This window comes from Pantherophis guttatus, chromosome 3 (assembly GCF_059756535.1).
Source record: "Pantherophis guttatus breed Tessera chromosome 3, ASM5975653v1, whole genome shotgun sequence".
Classification (NCBI taxonomy): Eukaryota; Metazoa; Chordata; class Lepidosauria; order Squamata; family Colubridae; genus Pantherophis; species Pantherophis guttatus.
The window spans coordinates 174,229,102-174,245,144 of NC_142065.1; the positions used below are offsets into that span (position 1 = coordinate 174,229,102).

General features: G+C 40.3%; 1 protein-coding gene and 1 long non-coding RNA gene across 3 annotated transcripts in view; one reads left to right on the plus strand and one right to left on the minus strand.

The window, feature by feature from the left end:
* The window catches only part of LOC117672799 (uncharacterized), a 37,707-nt gene extending 29,120 nt beyond the window's left edge, over positions 1–8,587 (minus strand). Inside the window, exon 1 of the long non-coding RNA XR_004593374.2 lies at positions 8,512–8,587. This is a non-coding gene — a long non-coding RNA (uncharacterized LOC117672799). The remainder of the gene's footprint in view (positions 1–8,511) is intronic.
* LOC117672798 (lipoxygenase homology domain-containing protein 1) overlaps positions 1–16,043 on the plus strand; it is a 211,799-nt gene that overhangs the window by 32,487 nt on the left and 163,269 nt on the right. For both annotated transcript variants that reach the window (XM_034429781.3, XM_034429782.3), the window contains exons 4-6: positions 8,484–8,647; positions 10,699–10,785; positions 14,906–15,038. In XM_034429781.3, coding sequence (XP_034285672.2) covers positions 8,484–8,647; positions 10,699–10,785; positions 14,906–15,038 — 384 coding nt within the window. The remainder of the gene's footprint in view (positions 1–8,483; positions 8,648–10,698; positions 10,786–14,905; positions 15,039–16,043) is intronic.

A 16,043-nucleotide genomic window follows, 5' to 3' on the forward strand; every position in this document is an offset into this window, starting at 1 on the left:
GAAAAAAACACCCTGCTTAGGTATTGGCAGTTTCCTGAACTGAAATTAATTTCCTCCAAACACAAATTTAATTATCTGTAGCCGATTAATTCAGATGAAAAAGCAGTGGTACAAGTATTCCAGCAAGTGAAATAATTTTCAAATTAGAACCATTATATATCATCAGGGAGAAAAGTTTCTGTGTCTTTTACTCAGAAAATTACAATGCACCAGAGGGAAAGTGGTTTATTTTCCTTATAACTGGGAGTCTGCAGCTGGTTCTTTACATAACTAATTGAATCTTAGTAGTAAAGAAACAACTTTTACAGACATTAACTGAAAGAAGAGAAAATCAAAGTTCAGTAGCCCTTCCCGCTCATTGGGCAGATTTTCGAAAGCAGTCATGCTAATTTGAAATTCTTCCTCATTCCTTTTCTTTCAAAACTATTCTTAACAGCAATTTTAAGAATCTCAATTTGCAGGTAATTGTTGCAAATATACTGTATATCTGTATTTGTTGTTAATAAGTATAATAATTTTCCTAATGAAACACTACATTTTTATTTTGTGGAAGTTCAAACTAAAGGGGAAGAAGTTATTAAGTTCTCTCTCTCTCTACCCATGCAACTTTATTAAAACTTTATTTAAAAAAACACTACAGCATAACTAGTGCAACCTAGGTAAAGGACAATGTTCCCATATATCAAAAACATTCCAGAAACAAGCAAAAACCTCTTGGCATCATTGTAGCACACAAACCAAGCAAAATCCTCCAAAACATCTTGAATAAACCAAAAGACCCAGTACCCCACAAGAAGAAAAAAGAGGTATCTTCTACAATATCCAATGCAAGACTGCAAGTCACTATAAAGGCATGTGGCAGAAGACTAACATCCATAAACACCAACTAGTAGCCAGAAAGCATGATGAAAATTCCTTAAATCTCACAACACATGGACAGATTCAACGACAGACAGACAGACAGACAGACAGTCAGACAGACAGAAATAGGCAGTAATCCCACATTCACTCATACTGATGATGTTACTTAGTTAGGTAATGAAATGTCTACAACCACAGTACCAAGAACTCCACAGCTTATTCCTGAGTGACATATATTCTCTTGTAGTAAGCTGTTTATGTTATGATATTCAAGATCAGAAACACTTGAAATATTTTGATATTTTGATGTTTATGGAAGTAGCCATTTTTGTTCTTCAGACATGAACTGCCTATATTTTTTGGCATCTTCCTAAATTGAATGAGATGTACATTCTTAAGCCTTTGTTCATATGAATCTTAAGAATAGCCGATCCCCAATATTATGTATTTTCCAAAGTTTCCTTTTAAGCATTGAAGAAATATGAAGGAAGAATGGGATGGGGTCAGTTAATATTTCTTGGAATAAATAATACTCTTTAAATGATCAGGAGAATTAGCAAAGAAGAATTTCTGAATTTCTATCAAAGCTCAGGCAAATGAAGGGGAAGTCCATTCATGACTCTCCTTCACCATGAGAAGATCCGACAAATAACAGGACCATGGAGCTAATCTATATTTGGTCCCAAACTTCAGTCCTCGCATAAGCAACCAAAAACATGCATGCATAGTGTTTTGGTTATGCCAGAAAAAATGCCATTCTTATTTTTTAAAATTAAATATATGATTCTTACTAATCATTCTTAAATAAATAAATTTCTAAAGTTGGAAGAATACCTGCATACACAGAACTAAAATAAGCTACAAATTGGTACTCATTTTATTTGCAAATTCTGAAAATGTAGAAATATTATTGTCTACATATTTGACAATAAATATTGTCTGACTCTGACTCACGGCTCGGCTGAAGAGCTGGTGGCCGCCTGGGACAGGATGGCTGCTGGCGCTTTGGACCAAGTCGTGCCTTTGCGGCCTCTGACCCGTCGCCGAGTTTACTTGGCTCCTTGGTTTTCCGAGGAGCTGAGGGAGATGAAGCACCAGAAAAGACGCCTAGAGAGCGGTTGGAGGACCAGCCGTTCCGAATCTGACCGAATACTGGTGAGGTCTCACATTAAGACCTACCTAGTGGCAATAAGAGCGGCAAAATGTAATTATTTTTCCGCTCTTATCACATCTGCAGATAATCGCCCAGCCACCCTGTTTAGGGTGACCCGCTCCCTTCTCCATCTGGGAGTACGGGAGGATCCCTTGCAGGATCGGGCTGAGGATCTTGTACAGTATCTGCACGATAAAATCACTCAGATTTGGGAAGGCTTGGTCTCTGACTGGGTAGGTTCAGGAGGGATGATGGAGGCAGGTCTTGAGAATGTTATCTGGGAAGAGTTTGACCCAGTGGCTCCCGAGGACGTGGACAGGATTCTGGGATGGCTGAACGCGACCACATGTTTATTGTACCAGTGTCGCTCCTGGTTTGTGCTGCCTCCCAGGAGGTTACACGAGGCTGGCTTCAAGGGATTATTAACACTTCTTTGAGTGAGGGCGTCTTGCCTTCCACCTTGAAAGAGGCCCCTCTTCAAGAAGCTCTCTCTGGATCCGGCTGTTTTGGCTAACTACCATCCAGTCTCCAACCTTCGCTTTGTGGCGAAGGTTGTTGAGAGTGTGGTGGCGCGACAGCTTCTGCAGTACCTGGATGAAGCTGTCTATCTAGATCCACTCCAGTCTGACTTCAGGCCTGGGCACAGCATGGAAACGGCATTGGTCGCATTGGTGGATGATCTCTGGAGGGCTCGGGATAGGGTTTGTTCCTCTATCCTAGTCCTGTTAGACCTCTCAGCAGCTTTTGATACCATCAACCATGGTATCATGCTGCGCCGGTTGGAGGGGTTGGGAGTGGGGGGGCTCCGTTTAACGGTGGTTCTCCTCCTATCTCTCTGACCGTTCACAGTCGGTGTTGGCAGGGGGGCAGAGGTCGACCCCAAGGCGCCTTATTTGTGGGGTGCCACAGGGGTCAGTCCTCTCACCCCTCCTGTTCAACATTTATGTGAAGCTGCTGGGTGAGATCATCCATGGTTTTGGGGTGGAGTTCCATCAGTACGCTAATGATACTCAGCTGTACATCTCCACCCCAGGCCATCCCAATGATGCCCTTGAAGTGATGTCCCATGGCTGGAGGCCGTGTGGGTCTGGATGGGGAGAAACAGGATCTGACTCAACCCTTCCAAGACCAAGTGGCTATGGCTGCCGGCGTCCCGATATAGCCAGCTGGTGCCATCGCTGGCTATTGGGGGTGAGTTACTGGGCCCCACGGAGAGGGCTCGCAACTTGGGTATCCCCCTGGACGCACGGCTGTCTTTAGAAGAGCATATGACGGCCATGGCCAGGGGGACTTTTTATCAGGTTCACCTGATTCACCAGTTGCATCCCTTTCTGGATCGGGACTCCTTACGCACAGTCACTCTCGCACTCGTCACCTTCCGCCTGGACTACTATAATGCTCTCTACATGGGGCTCCCCTTGAGGAACACCCGGAGGCTCCAGCTGGTGCAGAATGCTGCCGCGCAGGGAATTATGGGAGTGATGGGGCGCTCCCATGAGACACCCCTGCTGCGCAAGCTGCATTGGCTCCCGGTGGTCTTCCGACTGCACTTCAAGGTGTTGGTTACCATCTTTAAAGCACTCCATGGCTTAGGGCCTCGGTACTTACGGGACCGCCTTCTGCCACCGATAGCCTCCCACTGGCCAGTACGCTCCCACAGAGAGGGACTCCTCAGGGTGCCGTCGACCAGACAATGATGGCTGGTGACCCCCAGGGGGAGGGCCTTATCTGTGGCAGCACCTGTCCTCTGGAACGACCTGCCCCCGGAGATACGTAGGATCCCAGATCTCTGTGCTTTTCGCCGAGCCCTTAAAACTTTTTTATTTCATCAAGCTGGGCTGGCTTAAACCTCCCCCCTTAGATATTTTTAATTGTTAATTTGATTTTAGTTGGGGTGTTTTAAATTATTGGGCCAAAATTTGTTTAATTCTTTCTTTAAAATTTTTTTAAGTTTTGTATGCGATGTTTTTATTCTTGGCTGTTCACCGCCCTGAGTCCTGTGGGTATAAAAATCTAATGAATCTAATGAAATAAAATAAAAATAATACATTATAAATACCAATGAAATAATTTGGACATTTGTGTATGGAACATTATACTTCTATTCAATAAATTGTATATGTTCTTGAAATACAGTGCTGAAAAAACAATAGACCTGCTGAAACTTTCTCTCAATAGCCCCACTTCTGGTCATCTTCAAGATCTGGTCCAAAAGTTTCTCAGTTGTCTGGAACAGATTTGAAGATGAGAAGAAGCTGGATCAGGAAGAAAGAACTGTTCCTAGTGATTGAAGCTACTTCACCAGGAGAATTGCATCATGTTAAATACATCAGATAAAATGCATTCATGCATATAATAGTGAATAACTGCTTACCGATTACTATTCAGAATTCTACTTTTATATTACAATAAATCTCCATATAGTAAACATTAGCAAATATAGAGTGTGATTCTTAAAAAAAAATCAAAACAATCTAAACCAACACAGATTGCAGAATCATGTAACTGAAACTATTTATATGCATTCAACCAAGGCAACTCAGATAGGCTATCTGAGGGACCATCCCAGCTTCAATTGCTTCTGTCTGTTCAGTACAATTAAACAGAGTGCATTTGCTAGGGATTTCATCCATTTAACAGTGTCATCTTGTAGGATCCAGAAAGTGTGGCAGCGTCTGCCCTCTTAGAGATTTGCACAGCTTCCATCTCCATGATAGTTGGATAATTGTTGTAAGCCTGATTTTCTCCTAGACCTTGGGATGGTTGAGGGAGGCAAAGCATTGTCATGTTTGTTTTGCTGACTTGGTATATTATTTTTCCAGTCAGCTAAAGTTCTTTTTACTTGTTTCTCCATATGTTGGTTTTTATTTTTAAACTGCCCAGTGTCCTTAAGAATTTGGCTACTGTAGTGTCTAAATTTGTATGGATGGATGCATAGAGAGATACAGAGAGATAGTCAGATAATAATTTTCATATCCCTCTGCCTTATTAATCCTATCTAAAGTCTAAGTTGAGTAGCAATTATTTCTGGTTCATATTTCCTGATGAGCCAATGGTAGCTTTTGTTTTTGTGTAAATAAAAATGTACATTCTGTTAAAACAACGTTTATCATTAAGCTTGCCGTCTTGGACAGCAAATATAAAGGAATATCATTGGTTGAAAGATTCTGTCCCTGTGATTCTGAAAACATGGAATCTTCTGGACACGTTCTTCTTCACTGCTCTTTTTATAGAGGCATTTGAGCAAAATTTATTTTCCTATAATTAATAGGCATCCTGGCCATTCCTGTACTGTTTATCTTCAGTGGTTGCTTAAAGACAAACTTTATATTCACAGCACAGATAACTAGATTCTGCACAACAGCACTAAAGATTCACTGGAACTTGATGAATAATCCATTATAACTATTTTATACAATTAATGCACCAAATCTTTTGATATTATCACCCTGTTGTATTTTAGTACCTAATAACTATAGGCTTTCACAATTTAAGGATTAATGTCATATTATAGCTTAGGTTGTGTTCTTGCTGACATGCAACTGATAGATAGCCTGCCAAATTATGATTTTAACATAGATTTTATTTGTTATTATTTTATTCTAAACTTTCAATTATATGCTCTTTGAGTATTTTTAATTGTACTGGTTTTTGATTGTTATAAATATTTTGAATTGGAATTGGAATATCATTAAACTTACTGTAGTGTCCTGCATAATAAACAATAAACTGAACAATAAACTGAATTACTATTATGAAGTTGTGATATAACTGAATAAAGTAAAATAAAGAATTTCTGATTAATTTGAGTCCTAATTTGCTTGTGAGGTGAACAATCTAAACTGAAGGCCAATGCCAGGCTTGGTGACATTACAGGTAGCTGATTTTAGGAATGATTTTTGTAAATCAAAGTTGTCTTAATTTATTTTTTCAGCACCTGCTTTTGCAAGATGTAAATCATTACTATTCTCAGTTTATGGAAAAGAGATAATAAAATATATCCTTAGAGGCTAACCATGTAGCTGACTTTATATGTGCAAATCTATATTTACTAGACCAGAACTAGGGTCCAGATGAGATATTAGGGTACAATAGTAAACATGAATCAGATGTCTGATCTTGTTCTCAGCATGGATTTGGTTTAATCATATAAAAATTGTAATTGAGTTGAGGTCTGGTGTACCATGGCAGATATCCCCATAGCAAATACTCTGGTAATATGCAGAACAATCTGACCACTCACATTCTTCTTGGGGTCATTAATAGAAATTTCTTTTCACCATTTTTGACTCTAATATTAAGATAGTTTAGTGAACTAGATACAGTGTTACTCTACTGATATGTATAGTAAAAGGTTTACCTATAACACTGTACAGGTACAAATCAAACTTACTTAGCAATGCATTGAGTATGTTCTGTCCTACAGTTTTAATACATATGGATTATGATGTCCCTTTCCTTTGAGGAATTCAATTCCCTCCCCCACTGTTTATCTTTACAATATCAAACTAGTGTATGTGTATGGGGATAGATTAGTCTGACCTAGTGCAAAGGTACTTGATGAACAAAGTTACTTGATGAACTTTATGGAATGGATTTGAATTTGGGTCACCCTGGTCAGAACACAGAACCTTAACAATTACATCACTTGCTGACTATGATAACTGAATACGCAGAGGGAAGTTTTGGAGCCACTTGTTATTCTCCTGGAAGAATGGGAATTATTGACTAAAAAAAGAGAAAGAGAAATAATAAGGCAATCTGACATGAGATTGAACATGAGAAATTTGGATGCTGTTTAACTTATATTTTTCTGAGTCTTATAGAGACAATTCTTATATTACAGAGGAAAACTAGCAAGGGATGATTAATGTGTGGTTAAGGCTACAAAATCTGGGTTGCAAAAATCAAGGGTATTTACTTTTCTGCATCCTTTTGCTGCCATCTAGTGAATGTCCATTTTTTTGCAGCATTTCCCTTTTTTGCAGCCCAGATGTGAAAGGCCATTTTCTGTATGATATTGCAAAGTACAGTTATGAGAACAATTAGGGGAAGCTGCTAATTCTTAAAAAAAAAATAAGCAGAAGCAAATTTCTTATTTATTAGGATAGCAAAAGTTTAGAACTGCTTAGTAAAACCTGCATGTCAGCTGTACACAGTATTTATATTTTTCAGGATTCGTTTTATTAAGACATATTAACTAAGTGGTACCAGTTAAATTGCCCAAGGAAACAATTATTTCCACCTTCAGAGAACCAAAAGAAGTACAAACTACTTGGAAGGAACAAAATATTTCTTTATCTTTGATATCTAGATTGAAGTTTTGAAACCAGTTTTTTTTTCTTTTTCTTTCTTTAATACTGCTCTGTTGGATTAACAAATGAGCATAACACTGCATTTTAACAATGAAGAAAAGTCTTTATTAAAAAACAATTCTATGCCAATTTGTTGCTGTTATCAATAGTAATGCAAGTCATTATTGAGGCACAAGTATCGGAAGAATGAACCAATATAAACTGCCTATGACAGACTTCTTTCCTGAATAATTAAGAGAGAAGATAAGAAGATGGGCCCCAAATAAAGATGACTGTTTTAAATTTCAGTCAGGTTTATGGTAAAAGAGATTTGTGTAAGAAAATCTGGTTTAATTGGTCAGATTCCTTCTCCAAATGGGGAAAAAGGAGGAGAACAAAGAAAAGATCTTGTAAATTTTGTTTACTTTTAAACATATATTTAGAACATATTGATATTCTATGCAATACCTGAATGCTGAGTAAAAAGACAGTGAACTTAGACTCCATCTATTCTGCGTTTATATAGCTTGAACTGAAAATTACTCTATCTGTATAAACTTCTAAGGGTTATTTGGTGTATATTTTCAGCAGGTATTGATAAATATTTGGAATTGTCTTGTTATATATGCTTTAGAGACACACTTTACATTGTTTAATCTTACTTCCTAGTTATTGAAGGAGATATTGAATTATGTTTTTAAATGACACTGCCCTTAATTTTATTATTGTAAATGCTACACTGTATTAAGAGATTAATATTAATATTATCACTCTTACTGTTGTTCTAAATATAATTTAGATAAGGAATCCACAAAGTCCAGGAAGTAAATTTTTATGTACATTATTTTTACAAACTGTATATTAATTTCACTTTTATTAAATATTGTTATAATTGTGTGTTTTAAACAGTTTTTCATTCCCTAAAAGTATACCAAATAAAAGTATATTAAATAAAATAAAAGCAATCTTCAATACACACCATTGAATAAAACAGCCAATAATAAACCAGCTGCTATAAACCAAGATGTGCCTAGATGTGTAGTAGAACTTTAAAGAAACATAAGTAATTTGAAATTCAAGTGTCTAACAACTGATTTAGGGAAGAGCTGATCTCACAGGGATGGAGATATTCCCAATGGCAACATAGTCTTAAATAACGTTTTATGTTTCTGTAGCTATGAAATGGAAGGTAGTAATTTTTACCAGTGACCAGCCATCTTCAGGAACCAGTTCGCAAGTTTATATTACTTTATATGGAGAGCAAGGCAATTCAGGAGCTGTCTTTCTATATGGGGAAGATAAAAAAGTATTTGAAAGAGGAAGCACAGATACTTTCATGGTAAGGTATTTATTATAACAAGAATTTGGAATGATGCCATTTAATTAAAAATTCTTATTTGTTTAATATTAGTAATATGTGACTATGTGTGGGAAACAGTATCACTTCGTATCATTCTGTCATTTTTTGTTTTCAACTACCACAAGACTTGAGCCAAGTAATTTTATTTAAATTATATTAATTGCAATAATAGCAACAGCACTTATTTATTTATTTATTTATTTATTGGTCCAATTTATATGCCACCCTTCTCCGTAGACTTAGGGTGGCTTACAATGCATTATAGCAATAGCCTGCATTCCTTTTTTGTATATACCTGCTTATTAGGGCTTTTGGGGGCCCCCTAAGCGGTGTTCTATACAAAGTTGGCATATTGCCCCCACAATCCTCAATTTACCTACCTCGAAAGGATGGAAGGCTGAGTCAACCATGAGCCTGGTGAAATTCGAACTTGCACTAATTGCAGGCAACTGGCAGCTAAGTGTTAGCACTTAACAGCACTTTAGTCTGCTGCACCACTGAAGCTCTTAGACTTATATACTGCTTCACAGTGCTTTACAGCCCTTTCTAAGCAGTTTACAGAGTCAGCATATTGTCCCCAACAATCTGGGTTCTCATTTTACCGAACTTGGAAGAATGGATGGCTGAGTCAACCTTGAGTCGGTTAGGATCAAACTCCTGGCAGTGAGCAAAGTCAGCCTGCAACACTGAATTCTAATCACTGTGCTACCACAGCTCATAATGATGTAACTGCTTCAGTTTGTGACACAGCTCAACAACAGGTACAATGAATACAATTTCTGTCACTGTTTTTCCTCTTTGATCCTTAGCTTGGTAATTACTTGAGAAGAATATATAAACAAATTGGTAGGACTCGTTCAAATGACTTGGTTTTGCTTGTTTTTGTGAGAGCTAATTCTCACATGGTAAAAAATACGGCTTGATATCAATCTTTGCACCGGTTGCAAAGACGGAAGGAGCAGAAGCCATTTCAAACTTTTATTTTACGTAAATAGTTTTATTTTACAAAAAATGTATAAAATTACATTTTATATACAACAGTAATTGAAAGTATATCATAATGCCTAATATTTTTTTTTTCAAAAATAAGACTACTTATCTAAAGTTAAGTATGCTTGAACATCTATTTTAGATGTTTTTTCTCTTCTTCTTCTTTTTTCTTTTTGAAGCTGAAGGAAATTTTGACTACTAACACACCAGTACACAGTTCTGTATCTGCCATTGCCCCTTCCTGAATATAAATCTAGTAAAGATAGTAATACAGCTTTAGCCTATTTATTGGTAGATATTGCTGTTTGTTGTTAAGGGACAAGTAGATCAGATGGGGAGGTGTCAGAACTTTTAGAAGAAAGGAGGAATCAGAAATGGAATGTTTCTGGAATTCCATTGGCTGCCTGCCTTTTGTCTATTCAAATGTATGGGACAAAAAAGATGCAAATTGAAATACAGCTGCTGGCAGCTCATAACGCTATGAGTTTATTTCGTGCTTTGTCAACACAGTATCATTTATGACTACACAAATGTAATTGTGTAATTTTGAGTTTAATAAATCATAGTTCCTGAAAAATGTAGATTAAACTGAACAATAATCGCTATAATAAAAGAAATTAATCAGTAATCTTCATATGCTGAAATAATTCTGGCCTCTAAAATGATCATTGTAAATCTTTGAATTTATTCTAGTTAATACTCTGTTCCTCAATTATGGTCTTAGAGTTTCTGTTTGATTGCATTATATTTCAATCTTCACAATGTCTGAAGTTTATGATCATTAAGATCCACATAATTTTGAGGGCAACATGTTGGGAAGAAATACATGATTATCTAGGTTTACTTTAGTATGAAGTAAAATTCAAAGTAACGTCATAGTTTCATTTGAAAATGTAGAGGTTTTTCCTCTGGAATTTCCCTAAAAGTGTTTTGATTGGAAGAGTATTATAAACCTTATATAATTAAATAAGTTATAGTAGCATACTTGTTTTCAAAAAGATATATGATCTACTATTTGGTTTGCTATATTATGCGAACAGATTCACACAGAAGATTTGGGAGATCTATACAAAATACGAATAGGACATAATAATTCTGGAGAAACCCCTGCCTGGCACTGCAAAGAGGTGACATAAATAAATACTATTTATTTAGTTAGGTCTATATGCCATTCTACTGATAAATGAACTGCATCAGGGGGTGGGTTCTACTTATCTTTACTACCGGTTTGCAACGGGGCCGCGCACATGTGCAGAAGCGTTTTGATGATGTTGGGGTCAGTGGTCGGAGCCTTACTACCATTTCTATAGAACCGGTGCGAACCGGGGGCAACCCACCACTGAACTGCATATACTATAAAACACTTGTTAGATTTGAAAAGCTTAGAAAAATGAAAATATCACCCAAAATATCAGTCATGAACATACTATGTGCTATATGACCAGAATGCTAGGATATAGTATGTTGCTTTCTGATTTTGTGGTTGAAATAATGAAAATTTAAGGAATGGTCAGCTATTTGAAAGAAATGTTTGCCATATATTTTCAAGAAGAGGATAAATGATGGGAGACAGTGAATGATATCAGTAACACTGAATAAGGTTGGGCCAGGAGGGGGGAGTCCCCCTCGTGGATATATGCCCACCAGGCTTCCGTGCATTTCATCAGCCGAGGGCTCAGGGTAGGGGCGGGGGGGGTGGCGGTTATTATAAAGGAAGGTCTGGATCCAAGGGAGACCACTGTTCCACAGATAGCCGGATGTGAGTCCCTCTTTGTGAAGTGGGGTCGTGGAGTACAGATGGGCTTGTTGGTCATGTACCTGGCTCCCTGCCACGTGGCAACGGCCCTGCCCGAGCTGCTTAACGTTATAGCCGAGGTGGCGGTGGACACCCCCAGACTTGTCATCATGGGGGATTTCAACCTGCCATCTATCGGTGAAACGTCTGAGGTGGCTCGAGAGTTCATGGCTTCCATGACGGCCATGGACCTTACTCAGTTAATTCATGACCCCACTCACACAGGGGGACACACTCTGGACTTAGTTTTTGTCTCTGGTCAGTGGTTGAGTGGCCTTGATATAGGGGATATAGCCATCGAACCCTTGTCATGGACTGACCACTCGCTCCTTCAACTAGACTTTCTAACTGCTGCCCCCCACCGCAGGGAGGCGGGACCGACCAGGTGGTTCCGCCCCAGGCGCCTGATGGACCCTGATAGGTTCCAGATGGAGCTTGGGCCATTTCCTGAGATTCTGGCTCATGACTCGACTGAGGACCTGGTGGCCGCCTGGGATAGTGCGGCTGCCGGGGCCTTGGACCGAGTCGTGCCTTTGCGGCCTCTGACCCGGCACCGAACTCACCTAGCTCCTTGGTTCACCGAGGAGCTTAGGGAGATGAAGCGCCGGAAAAGACGCCTGGAGAGTAGTTGGAGGACCAGCCGTTCCGAATCTGACCGAACACTGGTGAGGTCTCATATTAAGACCTACCTAGTGGCGATAAAAGCGGCGAAAACTAGCTATTTTGCCGCTCTTATCGCGTCATCAGATAATCGCCCAGCTGCCCTGTTTAGGGTGACCCGCTCCCTCCTCCATCTGGAGGTGCGGGATGACCCCTTGCAGGGTCGAGCTGAGGATTTTGTGCAGTATCTGCATGACAAAATCGCTCAGATTCGGGAAGGGCTGGCCTCTGACTGGGTATGTCCGGACGGGATGACTGAGGCAGGTCTTGAGAGCGTTATCTGGGGGGAGTTCGATCCTGTGGCTCCCGAGGACATGGACAGGGTCCTGGGACGGCTGAACGCGACCACATGTTTATTGGACCCGTGTCCCTCCTGGTTGGTACTGGCTTCCCGGGAGGTGACACGAGGCTGGCTCCAGAAGATTGTTAACGCCTCTTTGAGTGAGGGGGTCCTGCCGGCCGCTTTGAAAGAAGCGGTTGTGAGGCCCCTCCTCAAGAAGCCCTCTCTGGATCCGGCTGTTTTAGCTAACTATCGTCCAGTCTCCAACCTTCGCTTCGTTGCGAAGGTTGTTGAGAGTGTGGTGGCGCAACAGCTTCCCCGGTACCTGGATGAAACTGTCTATCTAGACCCGCTCCAGTCCGGCTTCCGGCCTGGGCACAGCACGGAAACAGCATTGGTCGCATTGTGGATGATCTCTGGAGGGCCCGGGATAGGGGCTGCTCCTCTATCCTGGTCCTGTTAGACCTCTCAGCGGCTTTTGATACCATCGACCATGGTATCATGTTGCACCGGTTGGCGAGGTTGGGGGTGGGAGGCACCATTCTGCGGTGGTTCTCCTCCTACCTCTCTGACCGGTCGCAATCTGTGTTGACAGGGGGGCAGCGGTCGACCCCGAGGCACCTTGCTTGTGGGGTGCCACAAGGGTTGGTCCACTCGCCCCTTCTGTTCAACATTTATGTAAAGCCGCTGGGTGAGATCATCCGTGGCTTCGGGGTGGAGTTCCATCAGTACGCTGATGACACCCAGCTGTACATCTCCACCCCAGGCCACCCCAATGATGCCCTTGAAGTGATGTCCCATTGCCTGGAGGCCGTGCGGGCCTGGATGGGGAGAAACAGGCTCCGACTCAACCCCTCCAAGACTGAGTGGCTGTGGCTTCCGGCGTCCCGATATAGCCAGCTGATGCCATCGCTGGCTATTGGGGGGGAAATCACTCGCCCCCACGGAGAGGGCTCGTAACTTGGGCGTCCTCCTGGATGCACGGCTGTCTTTGGAAGATCATTTGATGGCCGTGGCCAGGGGGGCTTTCTATCAGGTTCGCCTGATATGCCAGTTGCGCCCCTTTCTAGATCGGGACTCCCTACGCACAGTCACTCAGGCACTCGTCATTTCCCGCCTGGACTACTGTAACGCTCTCTACATGGGGCTCCCCCTGGGGTGCACCTGGAGGCTCCAGCTGGTCCAGAACTCAGCCGCGCGGGGGATTATGGGGGCGACGAGGCGCTCCCATGTGATACCTCTCCTGCGCGAGCTGCACTGGCTCCCGGTGGTCTTCCGGGTGCGCTTCAAGGTGTTGGTGACCACCTTTAAAGCGCTCCATGGCTTAGGGCCGGGGTACTTACGAGACCGCCTTCTGCCACCAATAGCCTCCCACCGGCCAGTACGCTCACACAGAGTGGGCCTCCTCAGGGTGCCGTCCGCCAGACAATGTCGGCTGGCGACCCCCAGGGGGAGAGCCTTCTCTGTGGTGGCGCCCACCCTCTGGAACAACCTCCCCCCAGAGTTACGTACAATAACAGACCTCCGGATTTTTCGTCGGGCCCTGAAAACCCATTTATTTCAACTAGCTGGGCTGGCTTGAGTCAAATTTTAAACTGATTTTAAATTGGAATTGTTTTAATCACGGCCAAAAGATTTAATTATTTTAATCAGTTTTTAGATTTTGTATGTTTTGTATGTATGTCTTGTTTTTATTTTCGGCTGTTCACCGCCCTGAGTCCTATATTGGAGAAGGGCGGTATAGAAATTTAAACAAACAAATAAATAAATAAATAAATTATTGATTGTTTGCTTATGTTCCACCAAATGAGTGTCAACTCATAGCAACCACACAAATAGATGTTTTCCAGGAGGCTCTGTCCCAATTTGGTCTTTTAAGCACTCTAGTTTGAACATGTAGGTCAGAGACAGGCCTTAACATGGATAATCAACTTATTTCATTTGTTGGCAATTAGAGTCATATAAATTATCCTCCCCTGCTGGGCAGAGAAAAAAAATCTTTATGAACATGCACAAACACATATATACATACATACATACATACATACATACATACATACACCCAAACACAAATAACTTGGATGTCATCCTAATCACGCTTTAAGTGTAAAGTTCATATAGTCTCTCAGTGAAAAATTTTCATTGCTATAGAATGTAATTAATAGGCTTGAAATTTCTTTAGGGTCTCTTGAATATTACAGGGCATGGAGTAAAAGCATTTTGTTCACTTTGGACATACAAAATCCTGTTCTATTCTTAGAATTCTAAGCACAGTTATAGGAAAGCATACATGCAAAAACACATGCAAACATACTCATATATATAACCTTTGAATTGCATTCCACGTGGAAAGGTCATATCATGCCTGTAAAATGAATATGAAAAATGAATCTTTTTTTAAAACAGAAGCTCAGCAATTGGTCCTAAAAATGGAATGTGATAACAAAAATCTCTACTCCATTTCTGGATCTTGGATCTTAGAATAATCTAGATTCAATTGTCTGTCTTTCAGCTGCAATTGCAGAATCTCGTTACAGGGGAAAAATATGATTTTTCTGTTGAAAAATGGCTGACGCAGGCTCAAGATGAAGGTGAAATCAGCCAGGAACTTCCTGTTTTGCATCAAGGGCAGCCCATTCTTCCAGGTAAGCTTCCAAAATAAGAAGATTGCTGAATTCTGCTCATTGAGTAATTTCAAGATATTTATGTGTAAGAATTTGTTAAATATAAATTTAACTTATATGTATATATATAATTGGATCTGACAGGCGAAAGGGATGCTGTTTGCTCCCTCCCACATGCTGGGGTAGACCAGGTGTCTAATAGAAAAACACTTTGTGTGTGTGTGTGTGTGTGTGTGTGTGTTTGTGTGTGTACGTATACGTATACGTATATGCATACGTATACGTATACACACACACACACATGATATATATAATAAATTTTGCAATTACTAAAGCTTCTGAATTAATTTTCAAAGGCAATAATGCAATGTGCCACAATTAAGATATTGCCACACTTTGAAATTCCATGGTGAATGCCTACCGTAGCACATCAACCAATGTCTAGACATTGAGACCTCTATATGCATAGACTATCTACAAGTTTTCAAGCAGCCTGCAGTATCATCTAGAACAGACTAGAATAGAATAGGTTCCTACAGCTAGGTTCCTACAGATAAAAATATTCGTTCCAGGTTGAGGAGTATTAGGAAAGGAACAACAAATAAAATCTTTTATATAAATCACATCTGGCATTCTGTACACTTCATAATCAGTGTACCTCATGGAATGGATACATTCCATTAATGTATCAATGGAAAATAAGGAACAAGAATAGCCAAAAGGATGAAAAAAACTGGAATAGTACCTATATGAGAATCAATTACTAAAAATTGGGATAATCCATTGTAACCAAATATAGAAGAGTCTTGATAAATAACTATTTATACAGCCTAAAGAACTTTTCTTCCACAATATATAGAGATGGCTGTCAATTTAATACCTTTGAGGGGATTAAATATATTTCATGGTGGAAAAAACTCTTAATAGTGTGTAAACGTGATTAGCAGTTGGGTTGGCCACTGAGGAAGAATAATAATAAATTAGTTATGTCTTCAGCTTAATACAGAGCTCCAGATCATTTGTTTT